Source organism: Bombina bombina, chromosome 3, assembly GCF_027579735.1.
Source record: "Bombina bombina isolate aBomBom1 chromosome 3, aBomBom1.pri, whole genome shotgun sequence".
Lineage (NCBI taxonomy): Eukaryota > Metazoa > Chordata > Amphibia > Anura > Bombinatoridae > Bombina > Bombina bombina.
In genome coordinates this window covers 899,022,357-899,046,241 of record NC_069501.1, presented here as the reverse complement: position 1 = coordinate 899,046,241, position 23,885 = coordinate 899,022,357, and the positions used below count along the sequence as shown (strand labels likewise).

At 42.0% G+C, this 23,885-nt stretch overlaps 1 protein-coding gene across 1 annotated transcript in view; it reads right to left on the bottom strand.

Moving 5' to 3' along the window:
• Window positions 1-23,885, bottom strand: part of TBC1D4 (TBC1 domain family member 4) — a 411,701-nt gene that overhangs the window by 50,499 nt on the left and 337,317 nt on the right. Inside the window, 2 exon segments of the mRNA XM_053707925.1 lie at window positions 11,611-11,769; window positions 11,988-12,143. Of these exon segments, the coding sequence (XP_053563900.1) occupies window positions 11,611-11,769; window positions 11,988-12,143 (315 nt within the window).

Genomic DNA, 23,885 nt, shown 5'->3' with positions numbered 1-23,885 from the left:
GAAACAAAACCTTCCAAGTCAACAATTCAATATCAACAACATGCATCGGCTCAAACAGAGCCTGCTGCAAAACCTTAAGAACTAAATTAAGGCTCCAAGGAGGAGCAACAGGTTTAAACACAGGCCTGATTCCGACCAGGGCCTGTACAAAAACTTGAACATCTTGTAAGGCTGCCAGACGTTTGTGCAAAAGGATAGACAATGCAAAAATCTGACCCTTCAGAGTACTGACTGACAAACCTTTCTCCAGGCCATCCTGAAGAAAAGATAAAATACGAGGGATCCTCACCCGGCTCCAGGAAAAACCCTTAGATTCGCACCAATGAAGGTATTCATGCCATACCTTATGGCAAATCTTACGAGTAACAGGTTTGCGAGCCTGAAGCATAGTATCAATGATCGAAAAACCACGTCTAGACAGAACTAGGCGTTCAATCTTCAAGCAGTCAGCTTCAGATAATCCAGTTTTGGATGAATTAGAAGGTCCTTCCTCAGAGATAACCTCAAAGGAGGTAGGGAAGACATCCTTACCAGATTCGCAAACCAGATCCTGCGAGGCCATGCAGGAGCTATTAGAATTACCGATTCTCTCTCCTGTTTGATATGAGCAATGACTCATGGAAGGAGAGCAAACGGAGGAAACAGATATGCCAGAGAGAACATCCAAGGAACCACTAGAGCATCTATCAGAACGGCCTGAGGATCTCTTGACCTTGAACCATACTTTGGAACCTTCGTGCTTTGGCGGGACGCCATCAGATCCCACTCTGGAACCCCCCACCTGAGGGTTATCTCAGAGAACGCTTCAGGATGGAGAGCCCACTCCCCGGGATGAAACGTCTGTCTGCTGAGAAAATCTGCCTCCAATTGTCCACTCCTGGAATGTGGATGGCAGATAGGAGACAATCGTGAGCTTCTGCCCACTGCAGAATGTGAGTCACCTCCTTTATAGCCAAGGAACTCCGAGCTCCTCCCTGGTGATTGATGTAAGCCACTGAGGTGATGTTGTCCGACTGGAATCTGATAAACCGGTCTAAAGATGAAAAGAGCTTGAAAAAGACCCATTGCGGGTTGAAACGCGTTGCTCTTGTGTTCTAAGTTTTTGTCTCCCTAAGGCTTCCGTAGTCTCTGTCTTCAGTTACCCTCCGGCCAAAGAGTGATTTGGACGAATGTTCCAGCTGATCACCAAATCGCATTGCCGTTAGGAAGGATATACCATCAGGAGCCGCTAGCCACTGAAAGGACACTCGGACACCTTTTCACCAGACCTGGTGTAAGTAAAAGTGAAAACCTTTAATTGGTACATTTTCTGCTGTGTGATCCGGCTTCTTTATTTCATTCCAGCTTCAAATCCCGACACCTCGTCTGGCTTGTCGTTTGAAATTATCTCCATGCTCGTTTGGAAATCATCTGTAACTTCATTTTGATCACCAGTCTCCTCTCAATTGTTACAATATTATCTTGTAACAAATTTTAATCTTATTGTTGCTAATATTTTGTTCACATTTATATCATTGTATGCTACGCTTTATATTGCGCCTGATCAACGCATGTAGAGTGTTTTGTAAATTATATTGCAAATTGAGTCTATTTTAATCATTTGTTATATATTAAATTTATGTAGATTTTGCACTTTATCCTTTTGTTTGCTTTCATTCAGCCGTTTATAGGCTGCTCATTTGATCCACTTATATTTTAAAAAATTCAAAGTATCAGATCTTTTAGCCTATTACAGGCCTTTTCTCACATTTGATCACATATTTGATTATTTCAATTTTTTCACAGAATTTTTTTTACACAGTGTTTATTACTTTATATATACACATTTGTTTAAGTATTGTATGTCACCTATTTTAAGCTTGTATTAGCGCTTATGATTTAAAGATTTTTTCTGGATTTTTTTCCAGTTTTTATCTTTTTCTTCCAATTATCACAGAGGGTGGGGTCCCTCACATTTTTTCATAAGCTTAATAGGGTTTCTTGGCGCAGTTAACCAAACATAGAAAAGACAACAACATCTCTGTATGAGATTTTGCTAGTTGAAAAGATGACGCCTGAACCAAGATGTCATCTAGATAAGACGCCACAGCTATTCCCTGGGATCTGACCACTGGCAATAGCACCCCCAGAACCTTTGTTAATATTCTGGGGGCCGTGGCCAAACAGAAGTGCAACAAACTGGAAATGCTTGTCCAGAAAGTCAAACCTCAGAAACTGGGGATGATCCCTGTGAATGGGAACATGAAGTTATGCGTCCTTCAGGTCTATGGTCATCATGAACGAATAGTTTCCATCTTGACACTTTAGATCCTTCCTTTTTGGGAACCACAAATAGATTTGAATAGAATCCTAGACCTTGTTCCTTTAGATGGAACTGGTACAGTAATTCCCAGGGAGGATAGGAAGGAAGGCCTCCCTCTTTACCTGGTTTGAGAATAATCTTGACAGGAGAAATCTGCCCCTTGGAGGGCAAGACTTGAATACTATTCTGTAACCCTGGGATACTATGTCCACAGGCCATGTATCTGGGACATCGCATATCCAGGCTTGACGAAAAAGAGAAAGCCTGGCCCCCACCTGATCCAAACTTGGATCGGGGGTGAAACCTTCATGCGGATTTAGAGTCAGTGGAAGGCTTCTTGTTTTGCTTTCCCTTGTTTCAGGACTGGCTTGATTTCCAAGTGGACCTGGATTGGTCTGGTTTGGAGGAGGAATATGAGGACTTCTGTCCCTTAAAGTTGTGAAAGGAAGAAAATTAGAAGACTGCCGACCCCAAGGTCTATTTTTCTTGTCCTGAGGCAAGAAAGATCCCTTTTCCGCCCGTAATCTCTAAAATAATTTCCACCAGACCAGGTCAAAACAGAGTTTTACCCTTATAAGGTAAACCCAAAAGCTTTGCCTTTGAAGAAACATCAGTCAACCAAGATTTTAACCACAGAGCTCTGCCGGCTAGCACAGTGAAGCTAGACATCTTAGCTCCCAGTCTAATTATCTGCATGTTGGCAACACAGATAAAGGTATTGGCCAGTTTAAGAGCTTTGATCCTATCTTGGATCTTCTCTACCATAGTTTCCTCTGAAATAAGATCAGACAAGACATTGCACCAATAAGATGCTGCTCCTGCAACAGTGGCAATACTCTCTGCAGGTTGCGACTGCAATCCTTGATGTATGTACATCTTTTTTAAGTAAGACTCTAGCAACAGGAAACATCTTTTTAAAAACAGGGGAAGGGGAAAAAGGAACCCCTGGCTTATCCCATTCCTGAGCTATAATTTCAGACATATTCATTGGAATCATAAACTCTAGCCAGTTTAGAAGACTTCATGAGGTTGACAGCAACCGAAGGTTCAGAGTCGTCCAAAGTAAATGGAAGCTTAAATCTAAAATTTACCTCTTCAGATTCTGAAGATTTTTCTGCTAAAGTGTCAGAGACACCTGAGATTTCACCTTCAGCAGCTACTGAAGTATTTTCCTCATTAGACAATTGAAAAAGGTTGACTAATGCAGACTTAGAAGGGTCAGAAACCTTACTAGCAGGCAAATGTTTAGATTTCCTCTTACGCTTACCCGAAGAAGGGAAAGCAGACAAAGCCTCCGATACTGCAGAAGTAATCTGAGCGGCGAAATCCCCACGTAAATAAACACCCCCAGGAGGTTGTGAAGAAAGAGTAGGCACAGAATGAGAAACAACTAAAGCTTGGGATATTTGAGGAGAAAACTAAGGCATGTCATGCACAGCAGTATCCTGAGAGACACTTGGCTCAGAAGGGAGTCATTTATTCTTACATTTTAAAGTCTTAGCTAAACATGAGGAACAAAAACAAAATTTATGCTTACCTGATAAATTTCTTTCTCTTGCGATCGATCGAGTCCACGGATTCATCCAATACTTGCGGGATATTCTCCTTCCCAACAGGAAGTGGCAAAGAGAGCACCCACAGCAGAGCTGTCTATATAGCGCCTCCCCTAACTTCACCCCCCAGTCATTCGACCGAAGGCTAGGAAGAAAAAAGGAGAAACTATAGGGTGCAGAGGTGACTGAAGTTTAAAATAAAATATACTACCTGTCTTAAATAGACAGGGTGGGCCGTGGACTCGATACATCGCAAGAGAAAGAAATTTATCAGGTATACTCTTGCAAGATGTATCGAGTCCACGGATTCATCCAATACTTGTGGGACACCAATACCAAAGCTTTAGGATACGGATGAAGGGAGGGACAAGACAGGTACCTAAATGGAAGGCACCACTGCTTGTAGAACCTTTCTCCCAAAAATAGCCTCCAAATGAGCAAAAGTATCAAATTTGGAAAATTTGGAAAAAGTATGAAGCGAGGACCAAGTCGCCGCCTTACAAATCTGTTCAACAGAAGCCTCATTTTTAAAAGCCCATGTGGAAGCCACCGCTCTAGTAGAGTGAGCAGTAATCCTTTCAGGAGGCTGCTGGCCAGCAGTCTCATAAGCCAAACGGATGATGCTTTTCAGCCAAAATGAAAGAGAGGTGGCCGTAGCCTTTTGACCTCTCCGCTTTCCAGAATAGACAACAAACAATGAAGATGTTTGACGGAAATCCTTAGTTGCTTGGAAGTAGAACTTTAAAGCATGAACCACATCTAGGTTGTGCAACAGACGTTCCTTCTTGGAAGAAGGATTAGGACACAGAGAAGGAACAACAATTTCCTGATTGATATTCCTATTATAAACAACCTTAGGAAGGAATCCAGGTTTGGTACGCAAAACCACCTTATCAGCATGGAAAACAAGATAAGGTGAGTCACACTGTAAAGCAGATAATTCAGAAACTCTTCGAGCCGAAGAGATAGCTACTAAAAACAGAACTTTCCAAGATAGAAGCTTAATATCTATGGAATGCATAGGTTCAAACGGAACCCCTTGAAGAACTTTAAGAACTAAATTTAAACTCCATGGCGGAGCAACAGGTTTAAACACAGGCTTGATTCTAACTAAAGCCTGACAAAACGCCTGAATGTCTGGAACATCCGCCAGGCACTTGTGTAAAAGGATAGACAAAGCAGATATTTGTCCCTTTAAGGAACTAGCTGATAATCCCTTCTCCAATCCTTCTTGGAGAAAAGATAATAGCCTAGGAATCCTGATCTTACGCCATGAGTAACCCTTGGAATCACACCAGTAAAGATATTTACTCCATATCTTATGATAGATTTTCCTGGTGACAGGCTTTCGAGCCTGAATCAAGGTATCAATGACCGATTCAGAGAAACCACGCTTTGCTAAAATCAAGCGTTCAATCTCCAAGCAGTCAGACACAGAGAAATTAGATGGATGCTTGAATGGACCTTGAATCAGAAGGTCCTGCCTCAGCGGCAGAGTCCATGGTGGGACGGATGACATGTCCACCAGATCTGCATCCCAAGTCCTGCGTGGCCACGCAGGTGCTATAAAAATCACTGAAGCTCTCTCTGCTTGATTCTGGCAATCAGACGAGGAAGGAGAGGGAATGGCGGAAACACATAGGCCAGGTTGAAGGACCAGGGCACTGCTAGAGCACCTATCAATATTGCCTGGGGATCCCTTGACCTGGACCCGTAACAAGGAAGCTTGGCGTTCTTACGAGACGCCATCAGACCCAATTCTGGTGTGCCCCATAGCTGAATCAGTTGGGCAAATACCTCCGGATGGAGCTCCCACTCCCCCGGATGAAAAGTCTGACAACTTAGGAAATCCGCCTCCCAGTTCTCTACCCCTGGGATATGGATTGCTGAAAGATGACAAGACTGAGTCTCTGCCCATCGGATTATTTTGGAAACCTCTATCATCGCTAGAGAACTCAGTGTTCCCCCTTGATGATTGATATAAGCTAAAGTCGTGATGTTGTCCGACTGAAATCTGAGGAATTTGGCCGCAGCCAGCTGAGGCCACGCCTGAAGCACATTGAATATCGCTCTCAGTTCTAGAATATTTATCGGGAGGAGAGTCTCCTCCTGAGACCATGACCCATGTGCTTTCAGGGAGTTCCAGACTGCACCCCAGCCCAGTAGGCTGGCATCTGTCGTAACTATGACCCACTCTGGTCTGCGGAAACAAATTCCCCAAGACAGGTGAACCTGTGACAACCACCAGAGAAGAGAATCTCTGGTCTCCTGATCCAGATCTATCTGAGGAGATAAATCAGCATAATCCCCATTCCACTGTTCGAGCATGCATAGTTGCAGTGGTCTGAGGTGTAGGCGAGCAAACGGAACTATGTCTATTGCCGCTACCATTAGTCCGATTACCTCCATACACTGAGCCACTGACGGCCGAGGAATGGAATGAAGAGCTCGGCAGGTGGTTACAAGCTTTGATTTCCTGTCCTCCGTCAGAAATATTTTCATTTCTACCGAGTCTATCAGAGTTCCTAGGAAGGAAACTCTTGTGAGGGGGAGAGAGAACTCTTTTTTATATTTACCTTCCACCCATGAGATCTCAGAAAAGCCAACACGATGTCCGTGTGAGACTTGGCTAGTTCGAAAGTTGACGCTTGAATTAAGATGTCGTCTAGATAAGGCGCCACTGCTATGCCCCGCGGTCTTAGAACCACCAGAAGGGACCCTAGCACTTTTGTGAAAATTCTGGGAGCCGTGGCCAACCCGAAGGGAAGGGCCACGAACAGGTAATGTCTGTCCAGAAAGGCAAACCTGAGAAATTGGTGATGATCTCTGTGAATAGGGATGTGCAGATACAATTGAGAAAGGTGAAATCTCCCCCTTGGGGGGGGAATCTTTGAAGTCCAGAAGATATCCCTGGGAAACAATCTCTAAAGCCCAGAAATCCTGAACATCTCTTGCCCAAGCCTGAGTGAAGAGAGAGAGTCTGCCCCCTTCTAGATCCGGTGCCGGATCGGGGGCTACCCCTTCATGCTGTCTTGGAGGCAGCTGCAGGCTTCTTGGCCTGTTTACCCTTGTTCCAAGCCTGGTTAGGTCTCCAGACTGACTTGGATTAAGCAAAATTCCCCTCTTACTTTGCAGCAGGGGAAGCTGAAGCGGGACCACCCTTGAAGTTTCTAAAGGAACTAAAATTATTTTGTTTGGTCCTCATCTTATTTGTTTTATCCTGAGGGAGGGCATGACCTTTCCCTCCAGTGATGTCTGAAATAATCTCCTTCAGTTCAGGCCCGAATAGGGTCTTTCCTTTGAAAGGGATGGTCAAAAGCTTTGATTTTGATGACACATCAGCTGACCAGGACTTAAGCCATAACGCTCTACACGCTAAAATGGCAAAACCTGAATTTTTTGCCGCTAATTTAGCCAGTTGAAAAGCGGCATCTGTAATGAGAGAATAAGCCAGTTTAAGAGCCTTAATTCTATCCAGAATATCATCTAATAGGGTCTCCACCTGAAGAGCCTCTTCCAGAGCCTCGAACCAAAAAGCAGCTGCAGTAGTTACAGGAACAATGCACGCAATAGGTTGCAGAAGAAAACCTTGATGAACAAAAATTTTCTTTAGGAGACCCTCTAATTTTTTTATCAATAGGATCTTTGAAAGCACAACTGTCTTCAATAGGTATAGTTGTACGCTTAGCCAGTGTAGAAATAGCTCCCTCCACCTTAGGGACCGTCTGCCACGAGTCCCGCATGGTGTTAGATATGGGAAACATTTTCTTAAAAGTAGGAGGGGGAGCGAACGCAATACCTGGTCTATCCCACTCCTTAGAAACAAAGTCCGCAATCCTCCTAGGGACCGGAATAACATCAGTGTAAACAGGAACCTCTAAGCATTTGTCCATTTTACACAATTTCTCTGGAACCACAATAGGGTCACAATCATCCAGAGTCGCTAATACCTCCCTGAGCAACAAGCGGAGGTGTTCTAGCTTAAATTTAAAGGTCGTCATATCAGAGTCTGTCTGAGGGAGCATCTTTCCTGAATCAGAAATCTCTCCCTCAGACAGCAAATCCCGTACCCCTACTTCAGAACATTGTGAGGGTATATTGGATACGGCTACTAAAGCGTCAGAAAGCTCAGCATTTGTTCTTAACCCAGAGCTATCACGCTTCCCTTGTAACCCAGGCAGTTTAGATAAAACCTCTGTGAGGGTAGAATTCATAACTGCGGCCATGTCATGTAAGGTAAATGAAGTAGACGCACTAGAGGTACTTGGCATCACTTGTGCGGGCGTTACTGGTTGTGACACTTGGGGAGAACTAGATGGCATAACCTCATTTCTTTCTGTCTGAGAATCCTCTAGCGCTACATTTTTAAGTGCTACAATATGCTCTTTAAAATTTATAGACATATCAGTACAAGTGGGACACATTCTAAGATGGGGTTCCACAATGGCTTCTAAACATATTGAACAAGGAGTTTCCTTGATGTCAGACATGTTTAACAGGCTAGTAATGAGACAAGCAAGCTCGGAAAATGCTTTATTCAATTTAAAACAACAATTTAAAAAAACGGTACTGTGCCTTTAAGAGAAAAAAAGGTGCACACGTTCTACAAAACTGCTTAAAAATGCAGCAAACTTTTAATTTTTTTTACAGCATATACAGTAAGCCTTAGTAAGGTTGCCCCACCAGTAAAAGAAGAAATTAACCCCTTAATAACGAAACCGGATTGACAAGTGTCAAAAAATGGAAAATACACAGTCAGCACCTTGCCACAGCTCAGCTGTGGCGCCTACCTGCCCCTAGGGGTTGAATCTGAGGGAACAAGGCTTCGTTTTGGCCCCAAAATTGAGTCAGGACCCTCCTGTGTTGCAGCTTGCTGTCCAGTATTGAAAAACAACTGCGCATCTAAGGCGCGAAATTAGGCCCCACCCACCTCACTCAATGTTTGTGGGGCCTTAAAGTAACACACTAATGTGTTTAAAACAGCCATGTGGATTATAAAACCTTAAAATAAGCCAAATGAACCCTCTAAATAAAAGTCCCAAAAACGTTTTTCCATATTTCTCAATAAAAATGTTTGCTCTATTAAAAATATAAGTGTCAACCAGAAAGTAACTTAGCCCTTATGCAAGCTTGTAATACTACAATAAGTCTCTGATTACAGCTTACCCTTCCCCTCATGGGGATACTGTTAGCCTTTTCTTGAAATATCACAGTTTTTCTAGAAAAAAATGACTGAACATACCTCAGTGCAGCATAGCATGCAAACCGTTCCTCAACTGAAGTTTCCTGTACTCTTCAGCCTCTTTGGGAACAGCAGGGGATCTTAGTTACAAATGCTAAGATCATCATCCTCCAGGCAGAAATCTTCATCTCTTTTCTGCTTGAGAGTAAATAGTACACACCGGTACCATTTAAAATAACAAACTCTTGCTTGAAGAAAATAAAAACTAACATTTTGTCACCACAATCACTTTACCCTTCCTTATTGCTTAGAGCCGGCAAAGAGAATGACTGGGGGGTGGAGTTAGGGGAGGAGCTATATAGACAGCTCTGCTGTGGGTGCTCTCTTTGCCACTTCCTGTTGGGAAGGAGAATATCCCACAAGTATTGGATGAATCCGTGGACTCGATACATCTTGCAAGAGAAATTGCAAATGCAAAATAATTTGGTTCTCTAAACATTATAAACTTTTATCCATAGAGATGTATTGATCCTGTTCTGAGTCCATAGCTATCGAAATTAATTCCAACTTAATTTTTTTTTAATGGGAAACAAAGCAAATTTAAAGACCCTTAAAAATAAACAAAATGATAGGCTTTGAATACAGAGACTAATTTGAGGCAAAAAATGTATATCAAAATGGCTCTAATACCCAACCTCAGACAAGAGAACTAAACGTCTGTCTGAGGCTCCTACCGTTACCGGAGTGAGTATCCCACTAGTAAGAGGATCTGGATAATCTGAGTAGCCTCTCCAGCAGAGATTCGTACTTTTAAAGCACTCCGATCAGCAAAGTCTGATGTCGGCACCTCCACAGACACGATGCTCCACTCCATACACAGGAGAAAACAGAAGTCACGTGACCGGCCTATAATTAACTGAGTCACAGCTTAAAAGCACACGTTAAGAAAAAAAACGGCCAAATAAAATACTCTATGCACAGTAACAATATTTGACACACATAAATAAAAATGAGCCAAATATAATATAAAAGGACCCCTTTGGCAAGTAATTAAGGGAAATGTCACTAATGAAACACCCCCTTAAGTCTCTCAAACTCTCATTTATAAAGTGCCTGTAAATTGAATGAGTTAAGAAGTCACTAGCTCCTCTATAGTCAAAAAAGTTGCCCACAATTGTATCCTAGACTTAAAAGGATAACCAAGTCCCAAAATATTTCCACTTGAGGTGTTAACCTCAAAAGTTCGGTCCTTCAGTACCTAGAAGGCAAAAGCACTTACCTGTGGATCCAGCTGCAGGGCAGATCACAGCTACTGAGGTTTGGCAGGTACTTCTCTCCCTGTCATGGACCTGTAGTAAAAGAAAGAACAGAGTAACCAACTCTGGCTTTCTGCAAAGGGGTAGCAAAGATGTGAGAAGTAAAACAAAGACTACCTCTCCGCCTTCTAACTGCTAAAAGCCACCACTACTCTTAATAAAGAGATTGACATGGACACAGCCAGACCCCAATCCTTGCTTGCAGGGAAAAGTAACCATGAAAGGATTAAATATCTTCAGACACCGACTTTGCACATCCTCCATTGACAAAAGGCAAAGAGAATGACTGGGGATTATGGGTAAGGGAAGTTACACTTAATAGCTTTGCTGGGGTGCTCTTTGCCTCCTCCTGCTGGCCAGGAGTTGAATATCCCACTAGTAATTGGAATCACATTGTGGACTCTCCATGTCAAAGGAAAGAAATACTGGACAGTCGGGGACTGGGTATGATAATAGGTGGGGTTACACAATGCTCCACCAAAAATTCTACCTTAGCTCCTATTCTTGATCCCACAATGTATGTTTTTCACAGCTTAGCAATCATTTTATCACTTAGCTGCCAGTAACATAAATAATTTTACCTCTTTGGTTGGAGCTAACAAACATAAACAAATGGGATTTGACCCCCTAAATTGCCCCTCACTTCCTTTTGTTTCATATTTGTCTTTAGACAAAGGAGACCTTTTTACAATACTCACTGTCTAAAAAAATTGGACATTTAAGTGTCCAGTATTTTTGTGAAGAATTTACTAGACTGCCTGCTATAACACTGCTATGCCCGGTTAAATACTAGACACCTGGCAGCCCTAACTACAACATGCAAATATATCTGATCCAGCAGCCCAGTCTCTTAATATAATAATAACCTCCTAGGTGTCTTTAAAAAACATGCTCAATTATAAAGAATACTGCACTGACAGAATTTTATTACAACTTTTACAATTCGGTTTACGTTTCAGGGGGTTTCCTCCACATTCATAGCAATAACAATATTTTGATGAACAAAGAGAAAATTCTCTTATAATGTCAAATACAAGCAAACTAATAATACATAATATCTCTCTCTATATATATATACATATATATATATATATATATATATATATACACACACGAACAGACAAATGTGGAAACTCAATAATTTTCTCTGTTCCATATAAAAGACAATGTTTTAATATGTATTACAGTGGTTTAGATTATATATATATATATAAATATATATATATATATATATACACTACTATCTAAACAACTCACCTAGATCAACAAGAATGGCATGTTGTTGCGCTGTAAGTTGCTTCAAAAGTTCGTTATACGACACATCTGACGGTTGCTGCTTATTTGAAAGTCTGTGCCTTAGACGGTATTGCACAGACAGGAACTGCCAGACCTCACCCCTCTTGCCTTTTGCTACGCCTAGGTGAAATATTAAAAACAAATAAAAATCTTTATTTCCGATGCGTTGCTTTAATACCTAGTTACTAAGTACATTCTGGTCTCAAAATAAAAAAACATACAAACACCAATATGCAGGATAAATAATCCAATTACTGCCATGCAACAAAATATCACTTGATAAGAATGTGAGAGTGAATATTAAATAATTTGGTTAAACGGTAAGAGTGAGAATGAACCTTCTTTAAGAGCGGCGTAGATTTCCTCCAAGTCAAAGCGAATTTTGGTTCTACAATTTAACTTTTTATCCCAAAGATTTGAAACTTCATTTGAACATAAACCAACTTCAGTATAGTCCAATTTCTCTTTCCTTGACTGAAGCTCATCTCGGCTTGCTGAAAAACGTATAAAAAAAACAAAACAAACATATTAATAATTATGCTTTATAAATTCAATGATTAACCAGTTTACTTCTGCTTATATCACAAATGTAACACAGAAATAGTTCAAAATAATTTGGGTTTTCTAAATTAAGTCCTTGGTTGCAGTGTACTGCTGTCCTATCTGCAACTTAAGGGTTTTAATAAAAATAAAGATTTGTGTTATTCTAAGTGGTAAAGGAGAAGCTATTACTACCTTCCCCAGTCTTTGCCAAATGTTGTCATACAAGGTTTTTTAAATCAGATTTAGAACTAACATAGTAACAAATTTGTGCTACATTTTTGAATTTTCATACAAATAATCAATAACCATTGGTAGCACTTTCTCTGCGCTAATTAGCCTTACCTTCTGAAGAGAAAATCACAGATGTAAATGAACACTCCTCGGCAGCATAAGACAAGAAACATTAGGTTAACTGAACAGTAAAATAAAAAAAGGACTAAGCTAGCAACTGTATTGGAATGTTAGGAACAATCAACATTGGGACACCTAAAAGATCTCAATTCTATAATATAAAAGGCCATGTGTGTTTTTCCGAAGCTGTCATGCACAGTAGAGACAGTGCAAGGACAAACACACCTGGCCTTACACAAACTAACCTGATCTGCTGTCCGGAGGGAGTGGGCATGGCCGGGCAGAGTGGATGGGGTCGGGCGTGGTGGGTTGTGATGCGGGCGTGGTGTGGGTGTGACCGGGCAGAGTGGGGCGTGGTCTATAGAGAGCGCAAAAGATGCAGGAGACAGAGCAAAAGAGAGGGACGAGAGAGAGCAAAAGAGGGGGGAGAAAGAGCACAAAAGAGAGGGGGAGAAAGAGCAAGAGCACTACAGAGAAGGGGGAGAAAGAGCACAAAAGAGAGGGGGAGGAGCACAAAAGAGAGGGGGCGGAGCACAAAAGAGAGGGGGTTGTGATGCGGGCGTGGTGGGGGTGTGACTGGGCGGAGTCGGGCATGGTCTATAGAGAGAGCGCAAAAGATGTGGGAGACAGAGCAAAGGAGAGGGACGAAAGAGAGCAAAAGAAGGGGGAGAAAGAGCACAAAAGAGAGGGGGAGAAAGAGCAAGAGCACTACAGAGACGGGGGAGAAAGAGCACTAAAGAGAGGGGGGAGAAAGAGCACTAAAGAGAGGGGGAGAAAGATCACAAAAGAGAGGGGGGAGAAAGAGCACAAAAGAGAGGGGGAGAAAGAGCACACAAGAGAGGGGGAGAAAGAGCACAAAAGAGAGGGGGAGAAAGAGCACACAAGAGAGGGGGAGAAAGAGCACACAAGAAAGGGGGAGAAGGAGCACAAAAGAGGGGGGGGAGAAAGAGCACAAAAGAGAGGGGGAGAAAGAGCACACAAGAGAGGGGGAGAAAGAGCACAAAAGAGAGGGGGAGAAAGAGCACAAAAGAGAGGGGGGAGAAAGAGCACAAAAGAGAGGGGGAGAAAGAGCACTAAAGAGAGGGACGAAAGAGAGCAAAAGAGGGGGGAGAAAGAGCACAAAAGAGAGGGGGAGAAAGAGCAAGAGCACTACAGAGAAGGGGGAGAAAGAGCACAAAAGAGAGGGGGAGGAGCACAAAAGAGAGGGGGTTGTGATGCGGGCGTGGTGGGGGTGTGACTGGGCGGAGTGGGGCATGGTCTATAGAGAGAGCGCAAAAGATGCGGGAGACAGAGCAAAGGAGAGGGACGAAAGAGAGCAAAAGAGGGGGGAGAAAGAGCACAAAAGAGAGGGGGAGAAAGAGCAAGAGCACTACAGAGACGGGGGAGAAAGAGCACTAAAGAGAGGGGGGAGAAAGAGCACAAAAGAGAGGGGGGAGAAAGAGCACAAAAGAGAGGGGGGAGAAAGAGCACAAAAGAGAGGGGGAGAAAGAGCACACAAGAGAGGGGGAGAAAGAGCACACAAGAGAGGGGGAGAAAGAGCACACAAGAGAGGGGGAGAAAGAGCACACAAGAGAGGGGGAGAAGGAGCACAAAAGAGAGGGGGAGAAGGAGCACAAAAGAGAGGGGGGAGAAAGAGCACAAAAGAGAGGGGGAGAAAGAGCACACAAGAGAGGGGGAGAAAGAGCACAAAAGAGAGGGGGAGAAGGAGCACAAAAGAGAGGGGGAGAAGGAGCACAAAAGAGAGGGGGGAGAAAGAGCACAAAAGAGAGGGGGAGAAGGAGCACAAAAGAGAGGGGGAGAAGGAGCACAAAAGAGAGGGGGGAGAAAGAGCACAAAAGAGAGTGGGAGAAAGAGCACACAAGAGAGGGGGAGAAAGAGCACTAAAGAGAGGGGGAGAAGGAGCACAAAAGAGAGGGGGAGAAAGAGCACACAAGAGAGGGGGAGAAAGAGCACAAAAGAGAGGGGGAGAAAGAGCACACAAGAGAGGGGGGAAGAAAGAGAGCACAAAAGAGAGGGGGAGAGACAGAAAAAACAAAATAGAGGGAGGGGAGACAGAAAGCACAAAAGAGAGGGGGATAGAGAGAGAGCACAAAAGAGAGAGGGAGAGAGAGAGCAAAAAAGAGAGGGGGAGAGAGAGAGAACACAAAAGAGAGGGAGAGAGAGAGAACACAAAAGAGAGGGGAACAGAGAGAGAGAGCACATACAAGAGGGGGCAGAGAGAGCGAGAGAGCACAAAAGAGAGAGGGCAGAGAGAGAGAGAAAGAGAGAGAGAGCAAAAAAAAGAGAGGGGGACAGAGAGAGAGCACAAAAGAGAGAGGACAGAGAGAGAGAGGGCAGGCAATTTTTGAAGAATTTAAAACTGTTTTGTTAATTTGAAAGTGGATGTTGGCCACCTGTTTTGTGTATCCATTTGATCTCATTGGCTGCACTCCCAAAGATGTATTTAACAATTTTATAATGTGTGCTAAACCAAACTTTGATTTTATATATATATATATATATATATATATACACACACACACATGTTCACGCACACATACACCCACACAAAACTAATATATCTCATTGTGCAACCATATATATTCATATATATATTTACCAACTTATTCATATATACATGGAAGGTCTCTCTGACTATATCAAGCCTCTTCATAAACCTCAGATATACTTAGATTTAATTTTCATCCGTGTTGTATCTAAATATTATGGGTAATTGGAGCAGGATTATTTGCTAGAAATATATAATTAATCTAAAGAAGATAAAAACTGTTGTTGGAAGAACCCCACGTGAGTTATTTTCCATAAAATAAAGGCTGGTTTTAGAATTAACTATTGTTTAAAGCAGGGGTTGCAACCTTTCGGACCTCAGGGACAACTAAACTCACAATTTTGAATCCCGTGGACCACTAACTTGATTTTTTTTAAAAAGGTGCATACCTCTATAATATGTGTGTATTTATATATATATATATATATATATATATATATATATATATATATATATATATATATATATATATATATATATATATATATAAATATATATATATACACAGTATATATATACACATACATACACTGTAAATAACTAGTATAACCATAGTTAAGTTTACATTATGTATATATTTACACTTTTTTGGAATTAACTAATTGAATGACAGAACTGAGAGAATACTTCCAAATGACAGAAGAAGGGTGAGTGCCAACTTTTGAGCTGGAAACAGAGAGGCAGAAAGTGGGGAAAAAAGAATTATGTTTAAAAGGACCATAAGACTTCCAAGTTACCTCCCCAGTTAGGAATTATTCAAAACTACTTATGATCATGGACAGACATTGGAGTCATAAATTAAGTTTATATCAGAAAGCTCTCAATATAGATGTGAGCTAACCATGACTGATGATACTGGCAATTACTATAATACTGGTGGGGTATGGCTGATCTGCTGGATGGTAATTACTGGAATTCAGGTGGAATGGCTTTGTGTGTGGGAAAATTATTAGAATGAAAAATAATTAATATTTAATTAATGGAAAAAAAAAGATGGAGGGGAGGAAAAAAAACAGTGATGTCAGTCCATCTGAAGGAATTAGGAAAACTATTACAAAGAGACAGGTAAAGGGAAGAAAATAAAAAAAAAAATGTCTCTCTTATATTTCATTTAATTTTTTTTTTTTTTTTTTTTTTTTTTTTTTTTTTTCCAGCCTGCTTACCTAATAGCAGACTTACAAAAATTTAAAAATTTCGGCAAGAGTCCACAAGCCATATTTCTAAGATTTTCTTTTTTTATATACTTTAATTCCACTATTTCAAGTCAAGACTATACCAACCTCTGCTGGCTTTAGAATGGAAGCATATTCCTCTTAGCAGTGCGCCGGGCGGGAGGAGTTAAAAATACAATCTAGCTACGCAAGTTGCACAGTACTACGCAACATGAGTATGGAGATTGTAATTTAACTCCTCCTCCGTCGGTTTTCACTAATGTCCAGCCAGGCACTGTAGGGAGTTGCGGCGTGACGGGGGTGACACCATCAAAAGAGATTAATTCCTGCTTGATGGTGTCAAGGACCACCAACATCTTCTCGTGGACCACCAGTGGTCCATGGGCCACTGGTTGGTGACCACTGGTTTAAAGCAACAAACATTTGAATTTGCTAAAAATAATTATGAGTAGCAAAAAAGCCTTTAAGTGTAATTTAGCACATATTACAAGTTGAAAGTAAAAAAATAGAGCGCAAGTATAAGACTCTGGCCCGCTAACTTCAGATATTGTGACTGGGGCAATGCCTTCTGAAGAAATTTGCATAAATAAAAAGAGAGAAGCGCTCAACCTGGAAACGAACAATAGCATAATAGCTTGTTCTATGGCTAGCTACCACCCAAGAAGCAGCCTCTTTTTGCTCAACATGTGCCTTTCACAGAGAAAAACTTTCCTGAAGCATATCAGTCTGATCCAGCCATAGAACAAGCTATTATGCTATTGTTCGTTCCCAGGTTGAGCGCTTCTCTCTTTTTATTTATGCAAATTATGACACTTAGGGAAGTCTCCCTAAGTGTGATGCGGGAATCCAGATGTGGACCCATTGCTCAGTGTGCCTAGAGGGATATGGCTGCACCTCACTGACGAGGCCCACAATAGGCCGAAACGTACGTCTGGGGTTTTGCTGTTTCTCTTGTTCAGAGAGGGATTGCCTGATATTTCGGGGCTGGACTGTACTGTGAGGTCAGGATCAGACTGATATGCTACAGGAAAGTTCTTCTCTGTGAAAGGCACATGTTGAGCAAAAAGAGTCTGCTTCTAGGGTGGTAACTAGCCATAGAACAAGCTATTATGCTATTGTTCGTTCCCAGGTTGAGCGCTTCTCCCTTTTTATTTATGCAAATTATGACACTTAGGGAAGCCTCCCTAAGTGTGATGCGGGAATCCAGACGTGGACCCGTTGCTCAGTGTGCCTAGAGGGATATGGCTGCACCTCACTGACGAGGCCCACAATAGGCCGAAACGTACGTCTGGGGTTTTGCTGTTTCTCTTGTTCAGAGAGGGATTGCCTGGTATTTCGGGGCTGGACTGTACTGTGAGGTCAGGATCAGACTGATATGCTACAGGAAAGTTCTTCTCTGTGAAAGGCACATATTGAGCAAAAAGAGGCTGCTTCTAGGGTGGTAACCAGCCATAGAACAAGCTATTATGCTATTGTTCGTTCCCAGGTTGAGCGCTTCTCTCTTTTTATTTATGCAAATTATGACACTTAGGGAAGTCTCCCTAAGTGTGATGCGGGAATCCAGACGTGGACCCGTTGCTCAGTGTGCCTAGAGGGATATTGCTGCACCTCACTGACGAGGCCCACAATAGGAAGAAACGTACGTCTGGGGTTTTGCCGTTTCTCTTGTTCAGAGGGGGATTGCCTGGTATTTCGGGGCTGGACTGTACTGTGAGGTCAGGAACAGACTGATATGCTACAGGAAAGTTCTTCTCTGTGAAAGGCACATATTGAGCAAAAAGAGGCTGCTTCTAGGGTGGTAACTAGCCATAGAACAAGCTATTATGCTATTGTTCGTTCCCAGGTTGAGCGCTTCTCTCTTTTTATTTATGCAAATTATGACACTTAGGGAAGTCTCCCTAAGTGTGATGTGGGAATCCAGACGTGGACCCGTTGCTCAGTGTGCCTAGAGGGATATGGCTGCACCTCACTGACGAGGCCCACAATAGGCCGAAACGTACGTCTGGGGTTTTGCCGTTTCTCTTGTTCAGAGAGGGATTGCCTGGTATTTCGGGGCTGGACTGTACTGTGAGGTCACGAACAGACTGATATGCTACAGGAAAGTTCTTCTCTGTGAAAGGCACATATTGAGCAAAAAGAGGCTGCTTCTTGGGTGGTAACGAGCCATAGAACAAGCTATTATGCTATTGTTCGTTCCCAGGTTGAGCGCTTATTAGATATTGCTTGCGTGATTACCCGACACTGCGCTAGATCAGCTGTGCTAAAGGCGAAGGTCTGTTAGCAATACTTTACATTCCTATGATCTTCAAATAGAAGAAAATTTTCTTTTTCTTTTTAAATCAAAGATTTAACATAGATATAACTTACAAATCACATAAGCATGTTATAAAGGATATGTCAAATTAAATAAGAAGTAAAGCTGAGCATCGTTTCTCACATATATTTTTCTGTTTAACAAATCTGGAGACACCAAATAAAAAGTACAAACAGCATTACAAGTCCTGCAGCCTCAAAGATCTATACATAAAAGTGCATAAAATGTTATGAGACCTCTTTTTCTGAAGTTATAAAAATAGACTTTACTCCCTGATGAATTGAATTGCCTTGTAGGGTGATATCTTACAAAAAATTATGTAGAATGAGAAGTTGAAATTGTTCGAGTAAGAAGGGAATGAAAATGAGTTGTAACTATTGAGGTAATACTATGTGAGAGTCATTTGCCATTTATATGGAACTAGTCTGGCTAATTATACCAGATTCGAGACATCAAAACCTTGACTGGAGTGAATTTACAATGATATGATGGGGCCTAGTTATCAAGCCGTCAACCTCAAACACGCTGGAATTCCGCAGCGTATTTGTGGCGAGGCTGATTCGCCTAAGTTATCAAGCCCTAGATACAGGCAAAAGTAGAATTTTATGACGTAAGCTTCGATCCGCCGGACTCAGTCCGACACAGATCGATTCTTAAGTCACTCCAGATGTTCCGCACACAATTGCGGCACAATCCGACTACTTTGGCTAGTTATCAAAAAACTAGCAGGTACGCTCGGCACTTTTCCGGCCCAGCGTACCTGGTTTTCAAACCGCTGCCCTGGAGGCAGCGGATCCCATAGGAATCAATGGGAGTCTAACCATAGCGAAAGTTCATGTTCGCTGCTGCCAGACATCCCATTGATTCCTATGGGAGCTGTCTACACCTAACACCCTAACATGTACCCCAAGTCTAAACACCCCTAATCTGTCCCCCCCTACACCGCCGCAACTAAATAAAGTTATTACCCCCTAAACCGCCGATCCCGGAGCCCACCGCTACTATAATAAATATGTTAACCCCTAAACTGCCACTCCCGGACCCCGCCGCAAGCTATACTAAATATGTTAACCCCTAAACCGCCGCTCCTGGTCCCCGCCGCAACTATAATATATGTATTAACCCCTAAACCGCCACACCCGGACCCCGCCGCCACCTACATTATACCTATTAACCCCTATCCTGCCCCCCCTATACCGTTGCCACCTATAATAAAGTTATTAACCCCTATCCTGCGGATCCCGGACCTCGCGGCAAATAAATAAATAGTTTAACCCCTAAACCGCCGCTCCTGGACCCCGCCGCAACCTATATTAAACTTATTAACCCCTAATCTGCCCCCCCTACCCCGTCGCCACCTATAATAAGTTTATTAACCCCTATCCTGCCCCCCCTACACCGCCGCCACTGTAATAAAATTATTAACCCCTAAACCTAAGTCTAACACTAACCCTAACCCCCCTAACTTAAATATTAATTAAATAAATCTAAATAATATTTCTCTTATTAAATAAATTAATCCTATTTAAAACTAAATACTTACCTTTAAAATAAACCCTAAGATAGCTACAATATAAATAATAATTATATTGTAGCTATTTTAGGATTTATTTTTATTTTACAGGCATCTTCCAATTTATTTTAACTAGGTACAATAGCTATTAAATAGTTATTAACTATTTAATAGCTACCTAGCTAAAATAAAGAGAAATTTACCTGTAAAATAAAACCTAACCTGAGTTACAATTACACCTAACACTACACTATACTTAAATAAATTATTCCTATTTAAAATTAAATACTTACCTGTAAAATAAACCCTAAGATAGCTACAATATAAATAATAATTATATTGTAGCTATTTTAGGATTTATATTTATTTTACAGGTAACTTTGTATTTATTTTAGCTAGTTAGAATAGTTATTAAATAGTTATTAACTATTTAATAACTACCTAGCTAAAAGAAATACAAAATTACCTGTAAAATAAATCCTAACCTAAGTTACAATTAAAGCTAACACTACACTACTATCATTAAATTAATTAAATAAATTACCTACAAATAACTGCAATTAAATTAAATAAACTAACTAAAGTACAAAAAATAAAAAAAGCTAAGTTACAAAAAATAAAAAAAAGAAGTTACAAACATTTAAAAAATATTACAACAATTTTAAGCTACTTACACCTAATCTAAGCCCCCTAATAAAATAACAAAGCCCCCCAAAATAAAAAAATGCCCTACCCTATTCTAAATTAAAAAGTTACCAGCTCTTTTACCTTACCAGCCCTTAAAAGGGCCTTTTGCGGGGCATGCCCCAAAGAATTCTGCTCTTTTGCCTGTAAAAAAAAAATACAACCCCCCAACATTAAAACCCACCACCCACATACCCCTAATCTAACCCAAACCCCCCTTAAATAAACCTAACACTACCCCCCTGAAGATCATCCTACCTTGAGTCGTCTTCAGCCAGCCGACCCACCGATGGAACCAAAGAGGAGATCTGGAGCGGCAGAAGTCATCATCCAGGCGGCGCTGAAGACGTCTTCCATCCGATAGAAGTCTTCATCCAGGCGGCGTCTTCAATCTTCATCCATCCGGAGCGGAGCGGAGCCATCTTCAGACAAGCCGACGCAGAGGTTTAGGGGTTAATAATTTTATTACAGTCGCGGCGGTGTAGGGGGGCAGGATAGGGGTTAATAAATTTATTATAGGTGGCGACGGTGTAGGGGGGGCAGATTAGGGGTTAATAAGTTTAATATAGGTTGCGTCGGGGTCCGGGAGCGGCGGTTTAGGGGTTAAACTATTTATTTAGTTGCGGTGGGGTCCGGGAGCGGTGGTTTAGGGGTTAAACAATTTATTTAGTTGTGGCGGGGTACGGGATCGGCAGGATAGGGGTTAATAACTTTATTATAGGTGGCGGCGGTATAGGGGGGGCATGATAGGGGTTACTAGGTAGAATATAGGTGGCGGCGGTGTCCGGGAGCGGCGGTTTAGGGGTTAATACATTTATAAGAGTTGCGGCGGGGTCTAGGAGCGGTGGTTTAGGGGTTAATAACTTTATTGAGTTGCGGGGGGCTCCGGGGGCGCCGGTATAGGGGGTAGAACAGTGTAGTTTAGTGTGGGTGCTTAGTGACAGGCTAGCAATAAAGCTGTCAAAAAGCCGAAGAGCAGCGAGATCGGATGAGTGATAACTATCACAGTCCGCTGCTCATCGCCTCGTACTTGGTGCGCGGCTTTTTGACAGCTTTTTTGATAACTTAGGCGAAATTTTGAAGGTCCGCGGCGGCGATGGTAGGCGAGCTTAGGCGGGCGTATTGGACCGGCGAAGGCAGGTAAAGTAGACGGCTTGATAACTACCCCCCGATGTCTCTATTTCGAGTAGAATAACTGTTTACAATTTATAGACAATCTTATATGTTCTTAATTAGTTGCCTAATAAGTTTAATAGACTCAATTAATCATGACTATATTATGACAACTTGTATCAATAAAGACAGAGCAGCGGGTTTGTTCCGCTAGAATATTCACTGAAATGGGTGAATGAAGGATTATTGCAAATAAAGTTAATATAATGCTGCATTTTGTATAACTACATGAGCTTTAAGATATGTATATAAGGTATACTAGGTTAGAAAAGGGGATGGCATAACTCCCATGTTTATTAGTGTAATATCTATCAATAGCAAACTTCTTTTAAACCTTTTCTACTCAATCACAAATTCGGGGGTTGTATGCAATGAGGAGCTGTGCCCTTCTAACTTTAGGTATTGTATTAAAAAATGTAGCACTAAGTGAGGGAAAGTTGTAGTGGTCATTTAAAGGGGCCTATTCTTTTCCTTTTTAAACATATATACAGTATACAATTTGTTTTTAAAAATATATATCTATACCCATTATAGCTATATAAATAAATACATACATATAAAATAGATCTATATTATATATAGATATATACAGAAATAACTTTTTTTCTAAGTGAAGAACATAGGAATTTCAAGTATTTCATTTAAAAATACATTAAAAATGATATTACATGTTTCAAGGTATTTGACTGGGAAGGGCTCAAAAATGTGTATGTATGTGTGTGTATATATATATATATATATATATATATATATATATATATATAGGTATATATTTATGTATCTGTGCACATACATATTTACATATATAAACACATAAATAAACATATATAGACATATTTATACACACATACACATAATTAAACAATATATCTATACTAGTCGATAAGCCTGCCCAAAGGGCCGTTTAATTTTTGTTTAAACTACATATGTAGAAACAACCTATTTTGTAACTCTTCTTTTATATAAATAAGTGGGAAAGCCTGCCCAGCGGGCAGTCTTTTGTGGTGACAGAGCCACCCTGCCATTTTCGAAAGGGAATCCAGGTGGATTCCAAAAATGGCAGGGTGGTGAAAGGAGCTGCATCCAGGTGGATTCTTTCACCACCCCTTTTGCTCTCTCCCCCCCCCCTCTCTTTTGCTCTATCTCTCCCCCTCTCTATTGCTCTCTCTCTCTCCCCTCTCTTTTGCTCTCTCTCCCCCTCTCTTTTACTCTCCCTCCCCCCTCCTTTTGCTCTCTCTCCCCCTCTCTTTTGCTCTCTCTCCCCCTCTCTTTTGCTCTCTTCCCCCTCTCTTTTGCTCTCTCTTTTGTTTTCTCTCCCCCTCTCTTTTGCGCTCTCTCTCCCCCCTCTCTTTTGCACTCTCTCTCCCCCCTCTATTTGCTCTCCCTACCCCTCTCATTTGCTCTCTCCCCTCTCTTTGCTCTCTCTCTCTCCCCTCTCATTTGCTCTTTCTCCCCCCTCTCTTTTGCTCTCTCTCTCCCCTCTTTTTTGCTCTCTCTCTCCCCTCTTTTTTGCTCTCTCTCCCCCCTCTTGTTTGCTCTCTCTTCCCTCTCTTTTGCTCTCTCTCCTGCTCTTATTTGCTCTCTCCCCTCTCTTATGCTTTTCCTCCCCCCACCTCCTCTTTTGCTCTCTCCCCCTCTCTTTTCCTTTCTCCCACCTTCTCTTTTGCTCTCTCTCATTCTTCTCTATCTCTCCCCTCTTTTGCTCTCTCTCACCCCTCTTGTGCACTCTCACACAGACAGCCACGGCCGCTCCTGCCTGGCCCCGCCACCACCACACCCTGGCTCCTCCTCCATCACACCCCAGCTCCGCATCCATCATGCCCCGACCCGCCCCCATCACGCCCGGCCGGCCCTGCACCCTTCACGCACGGTTGTCCATGCCAGGTCAGTTTGCCCACACCTCCACCAGCAGAAGATCGTTACAGACGGTGACACACA